At 42.3% G+C, this 19,499-nt stretch overlaps 1 protein-coding gene across 1 annotated transcript; it reads left to right on the plus strand.

The window, feature by feature from the left end:
- Positions 1 to 86: 86 nt before the first annotated feature.
- paplna (papilin a, proteoglycan-like sulfated glycoprotein) lies at positions 87 to 19,177 on the plus strand. The gene is made up of 27 exons (XM_026307035.1): positions 87 to 284; positions 2,027 to 2,089; positions 2,666 to 2,769; positions 4,946 to 5,006; positions 5,168 to 5,270; positions 5,506 to 5,636; positions 6,068 to 6,191; positions 6,408 to 6,488; positions 6,587 to 6,759; positions 6,981 to 7,104; positions 7,202 to 7,328; positions 8,857 to 9,061; positions 9,280 to 9,456; positions 9,590 to 9,740; positions 10,126 to 10,206; positions 11,041 to 11,236; positions 11,510 to 11,594; positions 11,884 to 12,010; positions 12,519 to 12,972; positions 14,313 to 14,471; positions 14,557 to 14,684; positions 15,091 to 15,145; positions 15,304 to 15,450; positions 15,533 to 15,660; positions 15,837 to 15,945; positions 16,258 to 16,433; positions 16,632 to 19,177. Exons 2-27 carry the CDS (start codon positions 2,033 to 2,035, stop codon positions 16,790 to 16,792), a joined length of 3,624 nt encoding a protein of 1,207 aa, XP_026162820.1. The 5' UTR covers positions 87 to 284; positions 2,027 to 2,032; the 3' UTR covers positions 16,793 to 19,177.
- Positions 19,178 to 19,499: the final 322 nt, after the last annotated feature.

Consider the following 19,499-nt stretch of genomic DNA (forward strand, 5'->3'; position numbering starts at 1 on the left):
GCCAGCAGGGGCTGTAATTGGGCTGGACGCGCCGGTTAAAGGCGCGGCGGTGACGCCTCGGAGGAGGTTTAACCAGCAGCACTTTCTCTTCGGTTTCCTGCTGGACATAAGACAGACAGGCAGACAAAGAAGGGGGACCAGGGAGAACAGTCTCCTCGTATATCCAGGACACTGCAGCTCTTTATCTTCAAGTCAAAGTTTGAGGCACAAAGCAGCTGCTGCTCGGTCCGCAACAAGGGACCACCGGGACTCAAAGAAACCGCATTTCCAAACCACAGAACAGGGTGAGTAACCTGGTGATTCACCTAAAGGACTCTGGATATTTGTGAAAGAGTTTTTGTCCAGAGAAAACGAAAATATTCATTAGAGAAATCATCTTTAGGCTCAGGAAAAGAGCATATACGTCCCTTTTCCTAGAAAGACCCAAAATAATCGTGTAGAGAGGGATTTAATGCCGCAGCGAACCTAAAGGCGCATGTGGGGGTGAAAACTTACTCTCTAGATAAAACTGATCTCTCCGTTTAAAGAAGTTACAATAAACAACAGAGAGACAGAGGGAATCAAATCATTAAATGGATTTATCGCTCAGTAATTCTAGAAATAGCATTTTGATGATTTCGACCAGGTGCATGTTGCAGACATTCAGTTTACAGGACACAAGACACTGCTTGCCCTCACTGACTGACGAGTAATTGTTAATGTGTTTGGATTAAAGCTTGTAGTGGCCTGAGGCTGACGGCTGTATGAGCTGGTACAATAACAGCAGTGATCTCACTGGGAGTTTCACACAGATCAGCGGTGTTTAGGATTTCTCAGGATTTCTGTTTGGATCAGCAGTGAAAAGCTTTAGGAGTTAATTAGTATTTATGGTTTACGTCGCTTATCAAGGGTTTTAATCCTCACTGGGACTTGTATTCAGTTGTGATTTGTTGAGGGACATGAACTGAAATGACAGTTTATCATTAGTTTTTTTTTTCTTTTATTTCCTGTATCACCTTTGGGTTTTAAGACTTTACCTGGAGCAGAGAGTCATCGGTGTTGATGATTGTTGCTGTAACTTCACCTGCCCAGAGCTGTAGAGGTGTAAATGATTGTTGTTGTCTCATGCAGAAGAGAACAGTCCCAGTCTGCCACCACCACCCCGGGGCCATTAAGTTGCTCAATTCTGTGTTTTGGGTGCAGTGAGTGTTTGAGCGATGGATCAGACATGCTGACTGCCTGTCTTCTCTCATCGCTGACATAACCTCCTGACAGCTCTCTGCAAAGCGTTCACAGCTACAGGGCAGCGTTCCCCACAGTGGGGGCATTTGGTGGCCATGGCCAACAGGTCAGAGGTGGTTTGGCAGCTCCAGACAACCCCCTTGTCTCCCTCTCTTTGCCCTGGGAAGAAAATGAGCAAATAGTTTCACTACATGCGACAAAGCACCAGTTTTCAGTTCAGTTAAGCAAGTAAACGATGAGATGGCAGAGGGAGGTGATGAAGCAGGACATCTCAAAGTTTAATATCATAGAAGACTTGGGGAAAAAAACATGTACTACATTTTGAGACACTGAAGCAAGTAAATATTTGTGCATTTAGCTTAGAAGGATAAATGCATTATTTCTATCATTCGGTGAGTTGAGTATCAGCCTGATTACTTGCTGTGGTTGGCGTCTGCAAACCAAACCACAGAACAAGATGTTGTGTCATTTACATTAAGTTTCAGACATGAAACAAATCAGCGCTACACATTCCGAACTGATTTATGTGCTTGGAAATGCTGCAGGGAGCAACATATGCACTTGAATCTTTTTTTAAATTTATTGTTTTGTATTTTCTGTTTAGAATCGGATCAAATGAGGAGACGTTTTTCTCAGGAACTTTTTCCTCCCCCTCAAGATCCTTTTTGTATATGTTGGCCTCTGCCTCATACTATTAGAGTTTCTACTCTTCTTGCCCTGGCTTGTTTCCTAAAATGTTACTCAATATGTAATATCCCCTATTAGTCACAGAGGCTAGTTACGAAGGTCTCTGTTTGTTTTCCAGGGAAGGATGAAGATGCTGCTGCCTCTGGTAATCCTCCAGCTGCTCCTGGCTCCAGTGCTCATGGTAAACTCCCAGTGGATCCACTGAAAATAAATGCACATGTCATAGAAACAAAGAACGTTGCTTGCAAAGCGGAGGCCTCCATCTCTTTGTATCGTAACATATCTAAATTTTTCTTTCTTAATTTTCAATTGATATTTCAGGCTGTAACAAACCATCCCCGGGTTGGAAAACAGAAAACAAATCAACAGTTATTTTAATAATCAATGAATCTTCTATGTCATGAATTCACTGGTTGCAGGTTCTATAAGATGTGAAGATACATTTTCTCTTTCTTCATTTATAGACCTGTTGTAATAATTTATTCAGAAAATAACTGTCTACATTATGTAGAAAATCCAACATACTCTGCACACAACATATTAATAAGCTGAATTGCAGCTAAGGGACGATTTGGTTGAAAGTATCAGTATATATCATGTTTGCAGCTCTATCTGATGCTCACAGAATAAAACAATAGAGTTTAATTTGTGAGATTTGTTGGCATCAAGGTCACCTCAAGGTCCATTTAGTGTCTGCTCTGGAGCTTTTGGTTGCGTCACATGTTTATGACTTTGGTTGGTGCTGTTTTGGATCCAGGTGCCCAGCGTGGATTACTGGGACTCATGGGGTCCTTTTGGAGAATGCAGTCGCACCTGTGGCGGCGGAGTGACCATGAGAACCAGACGCTGTGTCACACACAGGTGGGTATTTACACACAGACACACTGTATATAAACCCAAAGTCAAAGGCTCTTTGACACACACATGTATTTTCTTCTCTGGTTAAAGGTAACAGTGAGGTTCATGGGCACAGACTCTTGATTTTAAAAGAATGCCTTGAAGTCACAGGGATGTGGGTTTGTCTTAAATCTGAAGCAGACTGCAGGGAGGGGCCTTCTGCTTGTTTTTACTTTGCTGCAGATGAGTTTTGTTTTTTTGCTTTGCGTTCAAGTGATTATATAAGGCCTTTGCCACTTCTGGGGTTGGCTTGATATGTGCATCTTTTACATCTGACGGATCAGGACCGAGTGAGGACTCATGTAGTCAGGCTTACTGTTGTTTCCAGCTTACACTGTAAATCTGCTGTTCATAGTAGTTACTGCTTGAATCCAGCTGACCTGGTGCCTCTTAAAGTGATCTGTCTTCATGATATGAGAAGTAATGGATCATATTTTAGTTAAGTACCAGTTTATTGATGTCAAATTCTCCACCAAGTCATCTGTGCTTAAGCAGCTCTGAGCTGTTGTACCTGGTTGTTTAATAGTTTTATTTGGAGTTAGGCAGTTTAGTCCTGTGCTTCCCTAAAGGTCTAAAGGTTCAGCCTCTCCAGGGGTCAAGATGATTAATGAAGCTCTCTTCAAAAGGGGTTTGGACTTTTCTCTGATCTTCTCATTTAACCACTTTAGGGATCACACAGTAATTTGAATGGAGCATTTATAGGTTTGAAGGGGATCTTATTGTATCTGATCCACATCACAGGGTCCAAATACACACTGATCTTTTTTTGTAAGGTCACAATTCAGAGCCACTGGCCACCACTTAGTGTTTTAAAATTCAGTTTTTCAGCAAATTGTAATGTAAAATCTGAGCATGTTACACCAGTTTTATGATTCAACTTGATTTTGATATGTTTATATTTTATAACCTGTAGGAAAAAACCTTAGTCTTATACATTAATCATTGTTCTAAGGGCAACAGAATAAAAGAAGCCATGTCAGGATGTTTGATGCCCATGTTTTCCATCAAAGTGCTGTATTAGATGCTGGTTTACAACATGTCCATGCAGCCAGTCAGTGAGTCAGTCTGTCATCTTTAGCTGAATGATGAATCAGGGATGAAGTCCTGCCCAGTGCTACCTAGTTAGACACACACTGTGATGTCTTGTCTGCCAGGTTTCCCTGAATCACACCTTAAACACTGTGATTTGACAGGTTGAATCACTGCTTCACAGGAACAGCTATTTCACCATATATTCACTTTAGTATAAACCTGCCTGACCTTCTCTAAAAGGGCTCACACTTTAAAGCATGGCATCACATTAAGGTTGTCATTTGGTTGATTATGGGCTTTACTGCATTTTAATTTTGTGTGATCAATAATTTTGCGTGAATAACTACAATTATTTTCCAGTTTTTTATGTAAAATAAAAATGTATGTTGAGGCTCTAAATCTATTTTTTCCATTCAGGACTGGATGTTGTGAACAACCGTTTCGACATGTTGTAGTTTCAGTTTTGCTCGCTGTACTTTTGGAGGTGACTCAGTCATGAGTTATGGCAGGAAGGGAGGGCAAAACAATCTGCTGTTCACTGCCGAGCCAGTGTGCAGATGTGCAACAGAAATGATTTGTTATAGGCACAGATTAAAGAGGAATGTCATTTAATGTCCGAGCTGAAACTGGTTGTTTCTGCAGTTTGTATTTGCATATGTGCCCTGCACTCTCACCTAGTCATTAACTGTTTCTGTGACATAATGATGCCCAGTGAAGTTTGAATGGAACTTACTGTAAGTCAGACAGGGCTAATGAAAATACATGTTTGTGACTTCAAGGGAAGCTCCAGCAGTCTGTTGTGGGATCAGGTGGTTTTGGTGCGTGAGTCTAAACACCAGAATCCCACAGTCTGTGCTGCATCGGTTTGGACAGGTCCTCTTCTGTTATGTCTCTTTCAAGGCTCCCAGCTTTATACTAAGATCATGGTTAAGCACTGGGTGCCCCTTTAAACAGCTGGTGGATTCATATATTACATGTGGCAGATGCTGTGAGCTGTAAGAGAAACTACCTTGTCCCCTGGCTGTAGGAAGAAAACAACAGTTTGCATCAGGTCACGTTAAAGTAAGAGGGTTGTGTTTTATTTTAATGCTCTAATTTCTACATACAGGACTGATGGAGGACACAACTGTGTTGGACTGGAGAAGACTTACGAATTCTGCAACCTCCAGGTTTACAAGAACATTAAGCTGCTTTAATATTGATATTGATATATGTAAAGCTCCATATCATTTTATGATCAACATACCTGTATTTTCCTAAATAAATCAACTAGATTATTATTTTTCTTTCTGCTTATTCAACAACTGACCTTGCCTCTCTCTCCCATCAGGACTGTCCACAGGGATCCAAGGATTTCCGTGAAGTGCAGTGCTCCCAGTTTGATGGGATGGACTTCCAGGGAAAACGCTACAAGTGGATTCCATATTATGGAGGTCAGAAACAAAGCAGAGGTGGCGTAACATGGGGTGACAGTTTAGCTGTTTAGGATTTTCATGAGATGGATATCACAAACACAGAAATATTAAGATTCACAACTAGAACATAGATGAACTGAGTTTAGTATTTGCCTTGATGAGAAACACATATGTGAAGGTAAAAACTGAAACAGCAAATACAACAAAACTGAACAAATGTCTCCTAAATGCTAAAATCACTTCTCTGTGCCAGCTGCAAACCCGTGTGAGCTGAACTGCATGCCACGAGGAGAAAACTTTTATTATCGTCACCGTAGTGCTGTGGTTGACGGTACGCCCTGCCACCCAGGGCGGAGGGATGTTTGCCTGGCTGGAATCTGCAAGGTAGGCTGCACAGAGAATGAAAGCACAGACCATATCTGATAAGATGTGCAGTGAAATAAAAAGTCATTTCTTTGTATTTCACAGGGGGGTAGGTGCTGAGGCAAATAACTTAAATAACAAAAACAACCAACTGACATAATAGATGCAACATCATTCCACTATTTTTAAGCCTTAAAGCATATTTAACCTTTGGATTTTTGTTGCCTGGTTTCAGGAATACTACATTTACAGAAACATTAGGAAGCAGGAAAGTGTTTCCCTTCTCTCAGACCAAATAGGTTAAATCAGCTCTTCTGTAATTAGATGTTTGCATTTATGTTATAATGCTGATTGGTCATATTTTGTGTTGATGAATTAGAGATATATTGGACGTCTCTGCCACCTGACGCTGATCGGACTTATGAAACATAAAATCTTTTCTCCTTGTCCAGCGTCTGGGCTGTGACAACGTGTTGAAGTCTTCCCAGCAGGAGGACCCCTGCCTGCAGTGTGGCGGTAACGGAGACTCCTGCTACCGTGTCAAGAACACCTTCTCCGTTCGCGACCTGCCAAATGGTATAATGCTTATTCTGGACTTTACACTACCAGATGTTGTCAATCATAACATTTGTCACAACAGCCAAACTTCGCTATGTTAAGTTTCCAGAGGAGAAAGAGAGATGTCAGATTTATCTCTTTATTTATAGATTTATATATTTATATATAGTCTTTGAGCTTCTTTGAGTTTGCAGCCGTATGTGTGAAAGGCCGTATGTCTTCTTTTCATCTCAGGCTACAACCAGATGTTCATCATTCCTGCTGGAGCCACCACCATCAGCATCAGAGAAAAAGTGGCCACACGTAACTACCTTGGTGAGTCAGTTCTATCAGAAGGAACTATTTCAATCATAATATCATAATTCTGCAGCATGTTGGAGTGTGTACACCACCTAAAAGCAGTTCATCTGCAGCTGTCAAGAACCTCCGTGGTGAGTACTACCTCAATGGCAACTGGGCAATTGAGTTTTCCAGGGCGACTCCCATCGCCAGCACCGTGCTGTTCTACCAGCGAGGGGCTGAGGGCGAAAACATCCCTGAAACCATCGTCGGCCGTGGCCCCACCACCGAACCCATCGTTGTTGAAGTAAGATCACACAGATACGAGATTGTTTTTGCTTCTATGTATGTGCCCAGAAAATTTTATTGCAAATGGTTCATTACGTTTTGAGATATTTTGTGCACGAAGAAATTTGAGGCTCACAGTGGGACTGTTAGAGCGGTTAGACCAGTGTTTGTAGTCTGTAAAGGACTCTGATTGTTCTGCTGATCGATCCTTGATATGTATGGACAATCCTCTCCTCTCAGCTGATCAGCCAGGAGCCCAACCAGGGGGTGGAGTATGAATTTTACCTTCCAAATGGACAGTCCAGACAGGGTTACTACTGGAGTTTTGGATCCTGGTCTACCTGTAGTAAAGAGTGTGAATCAGGTCAGTCAATAATTTAAACATGCTGTTGTTTAAGGACTTTCTTTTTTTATCCTCCTGCTTCGTGAAAAAACAAACATTCGGTCTGGTCCTTCATTAGGTTACCAGTCTCGACTGGTCTTCTGCACCATCGATAATGAGGCCCACCCTGACTATCTCTGTGCATCTCTGGCGAGGCCACCAACCAACCAAACATGCAATCCCCATCCATGCCCACAAACCCGCAGGTAAGTTACTGTCAAAATGTGTCATTTCAGCAGCAGTGAGAGTTACTTTTTCTTCTATTGTTAGCAGCTAGTAGTAGGATGAGCTCATAAATGTTTACTGTTATCGGTGTGTTATGATTGTCTGAAGGCTGGCGTACCTGTATCCACCTCAGTTGTGGAGATCCTCAGAAAGACCCAGAGCCTATACATCCAGGTAACCAGGGTCTGTGGTGTAGTGTTAGGATGTGAGTCATTGAGTCGCTAGTTTCACTGATCGCTGATTTCCTGAGCGTGCATGATTATTTTTTGTTATTTCTTAACTAATATCAGTCCTGTCTTTGGCAAATCTTTAGCTACTGGCCTCTAAAAATGCCCAAATAATTCAGATAGTCTGGGTTTAGTACAAAGCCTGTTCTTTCTATGTGGGTGAGAACAAAGGTATGGGGCAACTGTCCAGCTCAGAGATCTCCTGTCAGCCTTTTCATGATTGTCATTTCTCAGGAAACTAAACGGTGATTTGATGCCAAATTTCCAACAAAGAGCTCTCCCTGTTTTAATCTCCCTCCTGTGGCTCCTGTACCTGATCCCTGAGCTGAGCTGCTGCCTGGTTGCTTTAGCAAACTGTAAAACTCTCCATGTGTGTCCACTGATTTAGCTGATGTGTTCATAGATTAAAGGTCATCATGCAGAGGGTGTTGGAGCTTGTGTACATCTGAATGGGACACAGCAGTGGTGTGGGGGTAGTAAAGAGTCAGGGCTTCAGTCAGTGACTCTGGTATTTCCTGCGTCTTTTCTTTAATGCTGCTCAGAAACCTGAGATGTTTAAGACGCTCTGGTGACTCTGACTAGAAACAGTAAGTCATCACAGGTTTAGAAAATCTGAGTTTGTTGTTGTTGTTAGCAATGAATTGCAGCAATTGGTGCCTGTTCAAACTAATGAAGACGTGAAGTCACTTCCTGTCTCTCAGCTACTCACTGGATTTTCTCTTTACTGGGTTTAAAACACTGCAGTCCCCAAAAGGAAGTGTTCTTAAAATAATCATGTGTTTGTGGTGGGTAGTTTAAAATAAGCTGAGTAGTTTCATTTTATGAAAATGACATCATAAGTTCCAAAACACTGATTTAGGAATAATTATTTATTTCTTACATAAACATTTAAGGTCAACATTAAAATATTACTGAAAACAGCTTCATTTAACTTTAATTTCAATTTAAACTCCTTAATCAAGCAAAATTATTTACTTGTTCCAGCCTCTCAGATGGGAAGATTTGCTGTTTTCATTACAGATCTTTACGTTTTGGACTGACGGTTCCAGCAAACACAATAAAGACGTCACTCTGGGCTTTGGGATGGCTGTGTTTCAGTATTATGTCCTTTCTATTGAAAGTCAAGTAGAAAAACTATTACACTTATCAGCAGAGAATGTAAAAGCAAAAGTATCAAATGCAAACAGCAACAATAGAGCACACCAATGAATTGAATGAAACTCCTTCACGTATCTCTTCATTAGTACAACTCCTGACCTCTGTTCTCTGATGGATTTCCCAGCTGGAGAACCGGGGAGTGGAGCACCTGCTCGGTTCGCTGTGGTGGAGGCTCCCAGGTGCGCAGTGTGCAATGTGTTTCCCATGATGCCTCAGGACCCCGCGTGGTGGAGGATGCCGTTTGTGCTGCCTATACTGAGGCTCCCCCTTCTCTGCAAACCTGCAACATGCACTTATGTGCAGAGTACCATGTGACCAGCTGGAGCGCGGTGAGTTGAAGACGTTAAATCTGTTTTGTTCTGTATTTAAACTTGATTTCAAAGCTGCAGTGTCACATTTAACGTTTTTCCAAGTTGCGACTTTGATAAACTAAAAAGAGACGTGCAGAGGTGACAGTATTTGAAAAAGTATAATTATTTGGTAATGATAAATTCTATCTCAAATTCTATTTCTGTCTGTTATAGAACCTGTGTTGTTGTGTTTGCAGTGCTCGGTGACCTGTGGCTCAGGTGAGCAGACCAGAGAGGTCACCTGCGTCAGTTCAGATGGCGTAAGGCTGGAGGAAATGTCCTGCCGGACTTTGCTCCGCCCATCCGCCGTCCAGCTGTGTGAGATGGCCGCCTGCCCAAACCAGATCAGCTGGCATGTTGGCGAGTGGGGACTGGTGAGTTGGGTGGTGACCAACAAACACAAACAACACAGGGTCACTTATGCACAGTCTTGTAACCATTTTGTCACGCCACCTTTAAACCACATACCGACACTTAACTGATGACTGACTCTCCGTTTTCCTCCAGTGCTCCAGGAGCTGTGGCTCTGGCTCTCGAGAGCGCCAGGTGGTCTGCTCAGACCGGGAGAGGAACCTGTACCCTGTGGACCAATGTAATGCCCACCCTAAACCCCCGACCATGGAGAACTGCAACACCCAGTCCTGCTACAACCCACAGCGTGAGTATCTGCAAACTGAGCTTAAAATGAAGCCACTTGCTCCTATAACACATATTCTTATACTTTATTCTCTTTTCTTTTATACTTTGACAAAAATGCACAGGTGAAATTTCTAGTTGCTTACACTGAATAATTTTGCTTTCTTGCAAATTATGCATATATGTTTTGATTTGTTTTGGTCTTCACACTCCTGCAGCTCTGCCTTTGCAAAAATCCCGAATGCACATTGGAATTTAACTGTTAATGTGAACTGTAAAGAAAAAATAAAAATGTATCAGTAAAAAGTCTGAACACATCACAGTATTATTTCTGTCAGTGCCAGCCTTCACCCTGTACACACTGTGTACTGAGCTGTTTGAGTTTGTCCTGCCTGCTCTTTGTGCAGTGGTTCCCAGCATCCAGGACCCACAAGGACACGACAACATACAGACTGGCTTCCAGCCCTACGTGCCAGACCACGCAACAGGTATGATTTTATTATTATTATTAATTTCTCTGAGAAAGGATGATTTTTCAAAGTCATTTTATGAGAGTGGGGGATATTGTCAGTGTCAATTTACAAATCAGGGGCTGGGGAGATCACATCATCCCACCTGGCTACACACAGTTAACTTTAACATGACTTGTACATGGCAGCAAACTATTTGCATTTATAACTGCAACTGAATTTACTGGAGCAAAGAAAACTGACTCGAGGTGAGGCTTCAGCTTTCTACCCTTTAGTTCCCCTGGACCACTTTCTTCCTTTCGCTTTGTCCCCATCTGTCCCCCTCTCTGTCCCCCTCTCTGTCCCCCTCTCTGTCCCCCTCTCTGTCCCCCTCTCTGTCCCCCTCTCTGGTCCCCCTCTCTTGTCCCCCTCTCTTGTCCCCCTCTCTGTCCCCATCCAGCCCCTGTCCTAGCACCAATTATCCAGACTTGACTGACATGTTTTCAGGGGTCCATGGGCATTGTTGGCCCTTATTAAAATATTTCCGAAGCACTGAAGTGTGTTAGTGGTGGCTGTGGGGTTTCTGTCATGTTCTGGCATCTTTCAGTGCCGTGTTCTGTCCCACTGGTCAGGAATTTCAAGTGTGAGATTCTAGTTTCTGGTATTTATTTGTCTGACTTCACCCTCCACTGTTCCCTGATTTATTCCATAAGCACGTCATTTAGTGCTGCACTTCAGTTGCAGCACAATAGTGTTGGCTCTGTCATAGATAATGTGTGATCGTCTCTACAGCTCTGTGCATTGTTTAGTGTTATTTTTAAAACATATGAACTGTGGGGTGTAGTCTGTGTGTAAAATGTCTCTCCCCATCAGTTCACAGACCAGAAGCGGATCCAACCCGGACAAACACAGTCCACAGCCCTCACAGCTCTGCCCCAGCACTCCACTGCACCCAGTCCTATTATGGCTGCTGCCCAGATGGACGCACGTCAGCCAGGGGTCCCCAGGGTCTGGGCTGCCCACAGGCCCCACCTTCCACTCCGGTCCAGTCATCCTGCGTTCAGACCAGGTATCCAGCTGCAGACTGTCATTAGACTGTGGTTGAGGTTACATGTGGATTCTGTTTTAGAGGCACTGCCTGGGTGTCTCAGTTGCAGCTGTGTGACCACTTTAACCAGGGATTGTTTTGCACTACGCGTGACCACAGTGATTACAGCTGGGTGGCCAGGCTACGGTTGAGGTTTCTTAGAAATACTGAACTTGCACTTTCTTTTTTTGGCAAAGGTTGTGAGCACAAACTCTTTTATTATCTGTATCTTCTTCCTTCTGTTTTGTGCCTCAGATTTGGCTGCTGCCAAGATGGCGTGACAGCTGCTCAGGGCCCCAACAAGGAAGGCTGTGTGGAGTATGTGGCCCCTGCACCCACTGTAAGTAAATACACACAAATTCTTAAGGTGTTTTCATGTCAACTGGCTTGGACAGCGTCTTCTACGGCATTTTAGATGTAGAAAAGTGTAGTAAAATATTGAGACCTGATCAACTATAACATAAAAAGATGTCTGTTTATTGTCTGCTCAGATCAAAACATTAGTAGAAAAAAGACTGGAAGGTTTTTGGCTCTATAGTGTCAACAAATTCTCTAGCAGACAACACTCATTTAATGTGAGGATTTTTTTTAAACCATCATTCTTAGTTTGTCGTGTCATGTTTGTTCAGGTTGCTCCTTCTCTACCTACTGAGAATGCAGTACAGTGCCGTACCACCACCTACGGGTGCTGTTATGACCGCACCACACCTGCAGGAGGAGCCAATGGGGAAGGGTGCCCCAACCCACCAAACCACAGTAAGGGACTGAAGCAGCAAATACACACAAGATTGTCTTAAATAGTATCTTGTAAACTTGTCCCAACGTAGAGAGTGTTTTGTTGTTTCTCATTCATAAAATTACAATAATTCACATGTAGATCACAAAACACAACGTTCTTCTGTTCTCACATCCAATATTTAATAAATATGGACAAATTACTTCAAACAGGGTGACCCAGTTTAACCTTTGAGCGGGAGCTGACCTCTTGGTTGCACCAATACTGATTATATACAAAAAAGACTGTTCCCAACATTTAGTCTGCAGGAAAAAACAAACTGTCTTTTTACTACAGAAGAACAAAGGCTCAGATCCTAATTCTATGAGATAAAAACTTTCCTCAGGAACTGCACAGTGTGATGATTGAAGGCAAAGCTTTAGATGTGATGTGGTAAACTTTATTAAATTTAATTACTAAAGTAGAAAGTGATGAAAACTGCTGAGAGTGCATGTTTCTAACTTTAGCCGCTGTGGTTCTGTGCTTTAGTTGAACGATCGACCTGCTCCCTGCCTCATGCCGCCGGCTCCTGCAGCAGCTGGGTGTCACGCTACCACTACGATGTCATCGCATCAAAGTGTGCGCACTTCTGGTACGGAGGTTGCTATGGCAACAGCAACAACTTCATGACCCGGGCAGAGTGCGAGAGGGCGTGTCAGGTGCCTTCATCGAGGCAGCAACGCCCGGTCGCTCCCGCTGGAGAGCCAGATGTTAGAAGAGAATCAGTCCCTGGAAGGTCCGCATCTGCAGGATCTAGAGCTGGAGGATCCACAGGTGGGCAGTCACGCAGCATGGCGAGGGTTTTCAGAGTCCAGGGCGGCTCAACCTCCAATGGCAGACAAGCCACAAGTGCTGCCAAACATGCCCAAAGAGGTAGAGTCATTCTGTGGGGACGCAGACCTTCATCTGCCAACACTGAACAGCACACTGGCCCCGCTGCGAGGTAAGACCCCGAAGACCCAGGGAGCATGGTGAAAAACAACACCACCACAGGCTTCATAATGCTGTTACCAGCCTGCACCTGTTAAAGAAGTCCCAGTCCACTCTGCCCTGCTCTGAGTGTGGGTGGGGCCAAAAAATGAACAAGATTGAAAAACCACAGTTGAAGAAATGATGTAAATGTCCCCTAAAAAAATGATGATGGTATAACTTGTAGAAATAGTCCCAGGCTGCATGGTTCTACCAGTCCTATAGTTTGTATAATCCAGATCAGCATGAAGCATAAATATATTCAAAAAAATATAAAAAACTATGACACCAGTTCCTCTATGTCACATGTCTAGGTTACTGAACTATTGAGACAGCATTAGCTAACTTAAAGACAGAATAAACAGCCGCTGATGATCTTGTCCTCTGGTGAATTAACTTGTCAACCTGCTGCAGTGATGTAGGACTGGACTTCAGTACATCAGCGCTGAGTATGATTACAGCTTACAAAACAGCCTCACCCCCTGATAAAGCCGGCTGTGGTCAGAAACACAGTTTGCCCTCCAGGTGTTGAGTTACTTTTATTATCGGGACAACACAATATGACTGATATCTGTTCTTTATGTAGAGGCTCATTCGGTCTCAGCACACTGCAGCCATGTCCACAGACTCTCACGCTTGCCTGAGTAGCAACACCTTGTTCCTTGTCTTAACCCTGTGTCAGGAGCAGCTGACAGCCCCTCTGCCCCCGGTCAGCTCGTCTGTTTGGTGCTGCTTGGACTCTTCACTGTCTGTCTGGAGCTTAATGTGCTCGCTCACTATGTGTCTGCTGCCTCACTGTGTCAGTCCCATCACCTTTGGGCTTTGTGTTTTCACCCTGATGTTATTCCACCAAACTAATAAAGGTTCTGCTGTGGTGTTTCATATTGTTGTGTGAGTCTTGTCTTTCATTTGTGCTGTTTTGTGTGTTGGTTTCTAGATTGCTATGGAGAAACTGTGGTGTGGAGACTTACTTTGGGTTTTTTTCTGGTGTCTCCTTGTGTGTTTTTATTTTTAGTATTTGTCCTTTTCTCCTGCCTGAGTTTGTGGTTTTGTGGATGAGGGTTGTTTTGTTAGTCTCATCGTCTCTCCAGTTGCATGGAGCTTTTGTTTGTTTTCTTTTCTGTCTTCTCTCTTTTGGCCAGGTTGTGGGCGATCTTTACGCTTGCTTTGGTGGCTACTAATAAAAGTACCAACAGCAAAGCATAAAGTGATTCTTCCTCATGCTTTTTTTTTTTACCTCCTCTTGTTCCTCCTTCCTTTATTTCCTCCTTTCCTTCCTTCCTTCTGTCCTTGTATCCCCTCATGTTTCCTCAGTTTGACGCTGGGAGAGGTAACGATCGATAAGACTGACCCCTCTACGGTGGAGGCCTTAGTGGGTCAGACAATTGTGCTGCCCTGCAGAGTGAGCCCACCACCATCCTCCACTGTCACTGTGGAGTGGAGAAGAGATGGCGTCCCTCTGTCTGCTCACAGGTCAGTAAAAACAAACACATTCAACGCTTCACTTTCAATGTTGACAACTGTGATTATTCTCCAGAGTTTTGTTTATATTTTTCAGGCATCACCAGCAGCCCAATGGTTCCCTGCTCATTGGTCCTGTCACCCTGTTAGACTCTGGGTGGTTTTTGTGTGTGGCCACACGAGAACGGGAGAGAGACCACCGCTACATCTACCTGTCTGTCTCAGGTAACGTCGGACACTTAAAATTAAATGCTGTCTGTATTTGCAGTAACCAGTAGTTCTGTTCTTTTTGGTATTTTTATTTAAGGAATTTAAAGATTTATGTCATTAAATTTGTGGTCAAAAACAACTAAATCTGTTACTTTCAAGGCATAAAACTTTTTAAAACATTTTCTGGTACAGTTTTTGTTCAGTTATTTATCAGAATCTGATAGAAAGAACAGGCTTTGTACAGTTATATCTGAACTGTACATATCAACCAATGGGCCTGTAGTTCCTGGTTGTGTCTGTAAAGATTAAAGTGCTCTACCAAAAGCCTCAGACAGACCCCAATTTGACGCATGACGTGTTAATGTGACATTATGTAAGTCAACTAGGACAGGAGCGCTCACTTTGTGTGTGTCTCGTATAGAGGGATCATCTCAACTGATTCCTACCTCCCTCCCCAAAGATGGTCCATCGCCGAGGTACGAATAACCTCTGTTGTCTCCATACACAGAGTGAAGGAGCTGAGGATTAAACACAAGCACATCAAATCAGGGAACCTCAGTATTTAGATGTATTTCTAGTATTTTGTGATTTGAATGATGAAACAGTCTGTTCCTGTAATTAATTAATTTGTCAGGTTCAGTATCGACCGGTCAAGCTCATCCTTGCTGGAAATGCGAGCAGGACAAACTGCCAAACTTCCCTGCACCATCGTCCCTCCCTCAGCACTTCAGTCCGTCAGCATTCAGTGGACAAAAGATGGACAGACCCTCAGTAATGCCAGGTAGTTCTCATTTCTCACTCAAATTACCATTTGTTCTTGATGTCAGAGCGAGCAGGGCTCCTGACTGACTGCTGTGCTGCAGGTTTACCCAGCATTCAGATGGCTCCCTGATCATCAGCCCGCTGAAGTCTGAAGACTCTGGCTTCTACACGTGTACGGCCTCCAGCCAGCAGCAGCTGGAGCAGAGACAGCTGCAACTCAGAGTCCAAGGTGGGTTTTATTTACATCTGTGCCACCATGCAAGATCAATTAATGCTGTAGTTTCACTCCAACACCAGCAGAGGTCAGTATAACTGTGTGTCATTAAAACAGATTTTTTGATGAGTGAGTTTTACGTTAAAAACAAAAGGACTTTTTAAAAATGTTTCTGTGGTTTCATTGTCCAGCGGACCTGAGGATCACTACAGCTCCTAATAACATCCAGGTGTCTGAAGGCAGCACAGCCCTGCTCCCCTGTGTGGTGTCAGGGGACAACGTCAGTATTGGCTGGTCCAGGTGTGTTTAACTTATCTGACTTCTTGCTGAATGAACGCTTAATAAAATAAAGAATATCAGCAACTACACTTATATAAATAAAATAATGAATGTTTAAAGGATGACAATTAACTTTAAAGGCTCCACATGACCTTTTTTATTTGAGAGACATTCATAAAGCAGAATGTATGATGCATTAGTTTTTAATCTTTTAAAACTTCTATTCATTGTTTTTGTTTGACTTATCCGATTTGTTTTATCATTTTTATTTTATTATTCATTTATAATTTCATACATTCCATTTATAAACGTGATTTATCTACTTTACTGAAGAAATGGTGTTCCAGTTCGCCCAGATGGCCGAAACATCCTCATCTCTTCTGAGGGCAGCTTGATCCTGAACAGTGTAAAGCCATCACAGGAGGGGACGTACACCTGTAACGCTTACACTGGCATCTACTCTGTGAGTGCCACGGCTGAAGTCAGGGTCATTAAAGAGCCACAACAAGGTGAGAATATCACCAGTCATTTCCAGTGTAGTGTATGTAGTACTTTTTTAAAATAAATCACAAATATTTAAAAAAATAATTGAAATAAAAATATTCTATATGGGTTTTGCCATTGGTAAATAAATCCAGCTCAGAAGGAAAGGCTGATATAGTTATTCCCCTACAGTAGCTTGATTCTGCTCGTCTGTCATCTTGCAGGTGTTGATGTGTCGCCGGAGTGTGTGGACCAGCCTGAACTTGCCAACTGTGAGCTGATAGTTTACGCCCGACTTTGCTCCAACTCCTACTACTCCAGTTTCTGCTGTGCCAGCTGTACCAGGCATTCACAGTCGAACGACAGGTTTGTTCGGCCAGGCTAGAGCTGCAGAGATGGGTGGGAGAGACTTTGCAGCCGTTTAAGAGGACTGCGTTTTTTAAAACCTGGACTTAAAGCTATGAAGTGCTGCATTTACCAAAAAGACTCAGGACACCTTTATCAGACTTGGCTCTGCAGAATCACTACAATGCAAAATAAAGGGACTCGTTATGTAGGTGTAGGTAAATCTGTGAACCAGGAGTTTGTGTGTACACTGAGTATGTAAACATGAACCAGGTGAAGGTTTAGGCTCCATGTAAACATGTAAGGTCTGTTGAATGTGATGAAGAAAAACTATCCATTCTTTCTCCTCTTGCACATCTTTAAATAAGTGATTACCCACTGGATGTCCTCTATTTTCAAGAGAACCATACAGACTTCACTTTTAGGTCAGTAAAATGGTGGATCTGCTGTAGTTTTGACCACTGCTCTTCAATATTTTGGCATTTTATTGATCCAAGAGTCTACTGATACACTGGTATAAAAGGAACACTACTTATATTTTTACATAATTATTTGATAAAACAAATAATATTTTGATAAAACCTCTGGATTATCTGAATCCTACATGACGTGATGTTCCAGTTTGTACCACAAGGAGTCGTTCAGACTAATGAAATGTCTCAGCGGAAACTGAACATACAGGTGCAGCTTTTTCTTTGTGTGTTTTTGTTGAACTGACTATTGAAAATTAATCAGTGATATTTCTTAGATAATCCTAAAGTTACTCTTTCCCACTGATTAAAAAAAATATTCCCCAGATAAAACTATTTAACATAATAAATACAGCAGCATTTAAGTGAAAGACACTAAAACCTATGTATATTATATACAGTACTTAAACATGGCTTGAGTTTTTAATGTTATTGTGTATTTTTGCAAATATACTTGTGATGATTTAAAGGAGAACCTGGAATATTGAAGCTGAGGTTGTGGTTCCTCCTTGGGGAAAACTGGTGAAACACTGGCTCGTGATTCTTTTGCATCGTTGTATGATTGTAGTTGGTAGTTTAGTTCCTCTCTCAGCACAGGATTGTGTGACAGGTCACAGTAGGAAAACCTCAGGTGTGGATTATAAAATAAATGTTGGCTCAGTGTTGATGTTACTGGTAACAGCTGTGATGGTGACAAATCAAAATGTCTGTTGTGAAGAGGATCGCAGCTCTTTGGTCTTCACAGGTCCAATAGTCATAATTGGAAAACCAGCGGCTTCACTACTTTCAGGCAGTTATTTGTTTATATTTATTCAGGAGACAGTGAAATGTCCTGAGGCTTGTTGGTTTGCTATTAAATATCTTTATAAATATAATTTGTGGGTTTAAACACCAAACATATGTTTTTCTTTCTATTTTAGCTGTTGATTATCAGTGGAACATGTTTAGTTTGTGTTTAAGACCATTTTAATTTAATAATCCTGACATCAGGTTATTATAGTTGTTGTATTTAACATTAAGGTTGCAGGTTTGGCCTGGTGCATGTGGCTCTATGAATTTGTGCTACAGCAAAGCAGTAAACTGTAACTGTGGTTCAATAGAAAATTCACATGGGGAAATAACAGATCATTTCTCTGTAGCTGCTTCCTGTTTTTCTGTTTCATCTGAGCACAAACATGTTTTTCAGAAAACAAACTGAGAAACAGAGGATGCTCTTGCTCTGTCTGATTCCCACTGGAGTTTTAACTGTTTGTATCTATATTTTTAAAAGAAGCAGAACCTGTTACAGACTCTCCAAATAAGCTGTTAGTTTATGTTTTAAATATCTTTGACAGCAGCTAAATACATTTTACATCTCTTATGTGATGCAGCAGAGATACATTGAAATGCAAGTTTTGCACCAGATCACAGTAACCAGCTGTGGTATGTAGTCCAACACACACTTTGGTGTTTTGTACCTTCAGTTGACACAGAAATATAACTTTTTCCAGCTGTTTGCTCAAACACATATGTGCACTACATGGGCTCGGTGCAAAGATGCAGGTGCACCCTGTGAGCCGGAGGTTGTGGTAAAGCAAAAGGTTGCACCTCTGTCATTTCTCAGCACAGAGAACAATCTGCAGGCTGCTCTGTGACCACATCCTTTTCTCTGCTGCCGCTCTCTGCTCCTCTGCACGGTTTCAAGCCCCACTTTGTCTCCTGCACCACAACAGCTTTGACCTTCTTCTGTTCACAGATGAGAATGTTTCCTGTTGGGTGGTAGACTCCCACTCTTCCATTTCTCTACTGACAGTGTTTGAGTTTGAGTTTTCATCTAGAGAATATAAACTGACTCACTGCTTCTGTTTGTGCAAAGTGGAAAACTTGATATGACTCAAATAAACAAGTTCAAATGTTTTCCTAAAATAAAATGTAACCTGCATCTCTGCTGCAAGCCCGAGCACTGCACGTACGTGTTTTCTTAAAATCGATTTTAAAATACATCTTAGTTCATAAAATTTAATGAAACGTTATGGAGAAATGGTGGATCAGTGGAAAATCTAATGAAACTTCTTCTGAGGTTTTCCTGACCAGGGATGTTTCAACGTGTGTGTGGTTGGAAAACAGTTGATTTCTCAGAAATGGTGGGCAAACTGCTAAAATCCTTCATACTATCTCTGCAAAAAGTGAGAGCTGTGTAATCAGCACTGTTGTAAATCATTTAATTCTTATTTAAATCATTAAGATGTAACAGTGTCTGATATAAAAATGAATCCATGTCCTCCTCCAGTTGAACTG

Source organism: Mastacembelus armatus, chromosome 22, assembly GCF_900324485.2.
Source record: "Mastacembelus armatus chromosome 22, fMasArm1.2, whole genome shotgun sequence".
In the NCBI taxonomy this organism is placed as follows: Eukaryota; Metazoa; Chordata; class Actinopteri; order Synbranchiformes; family Mastacembelidae; genus Mastacembelus; species Mastacembelus armatus.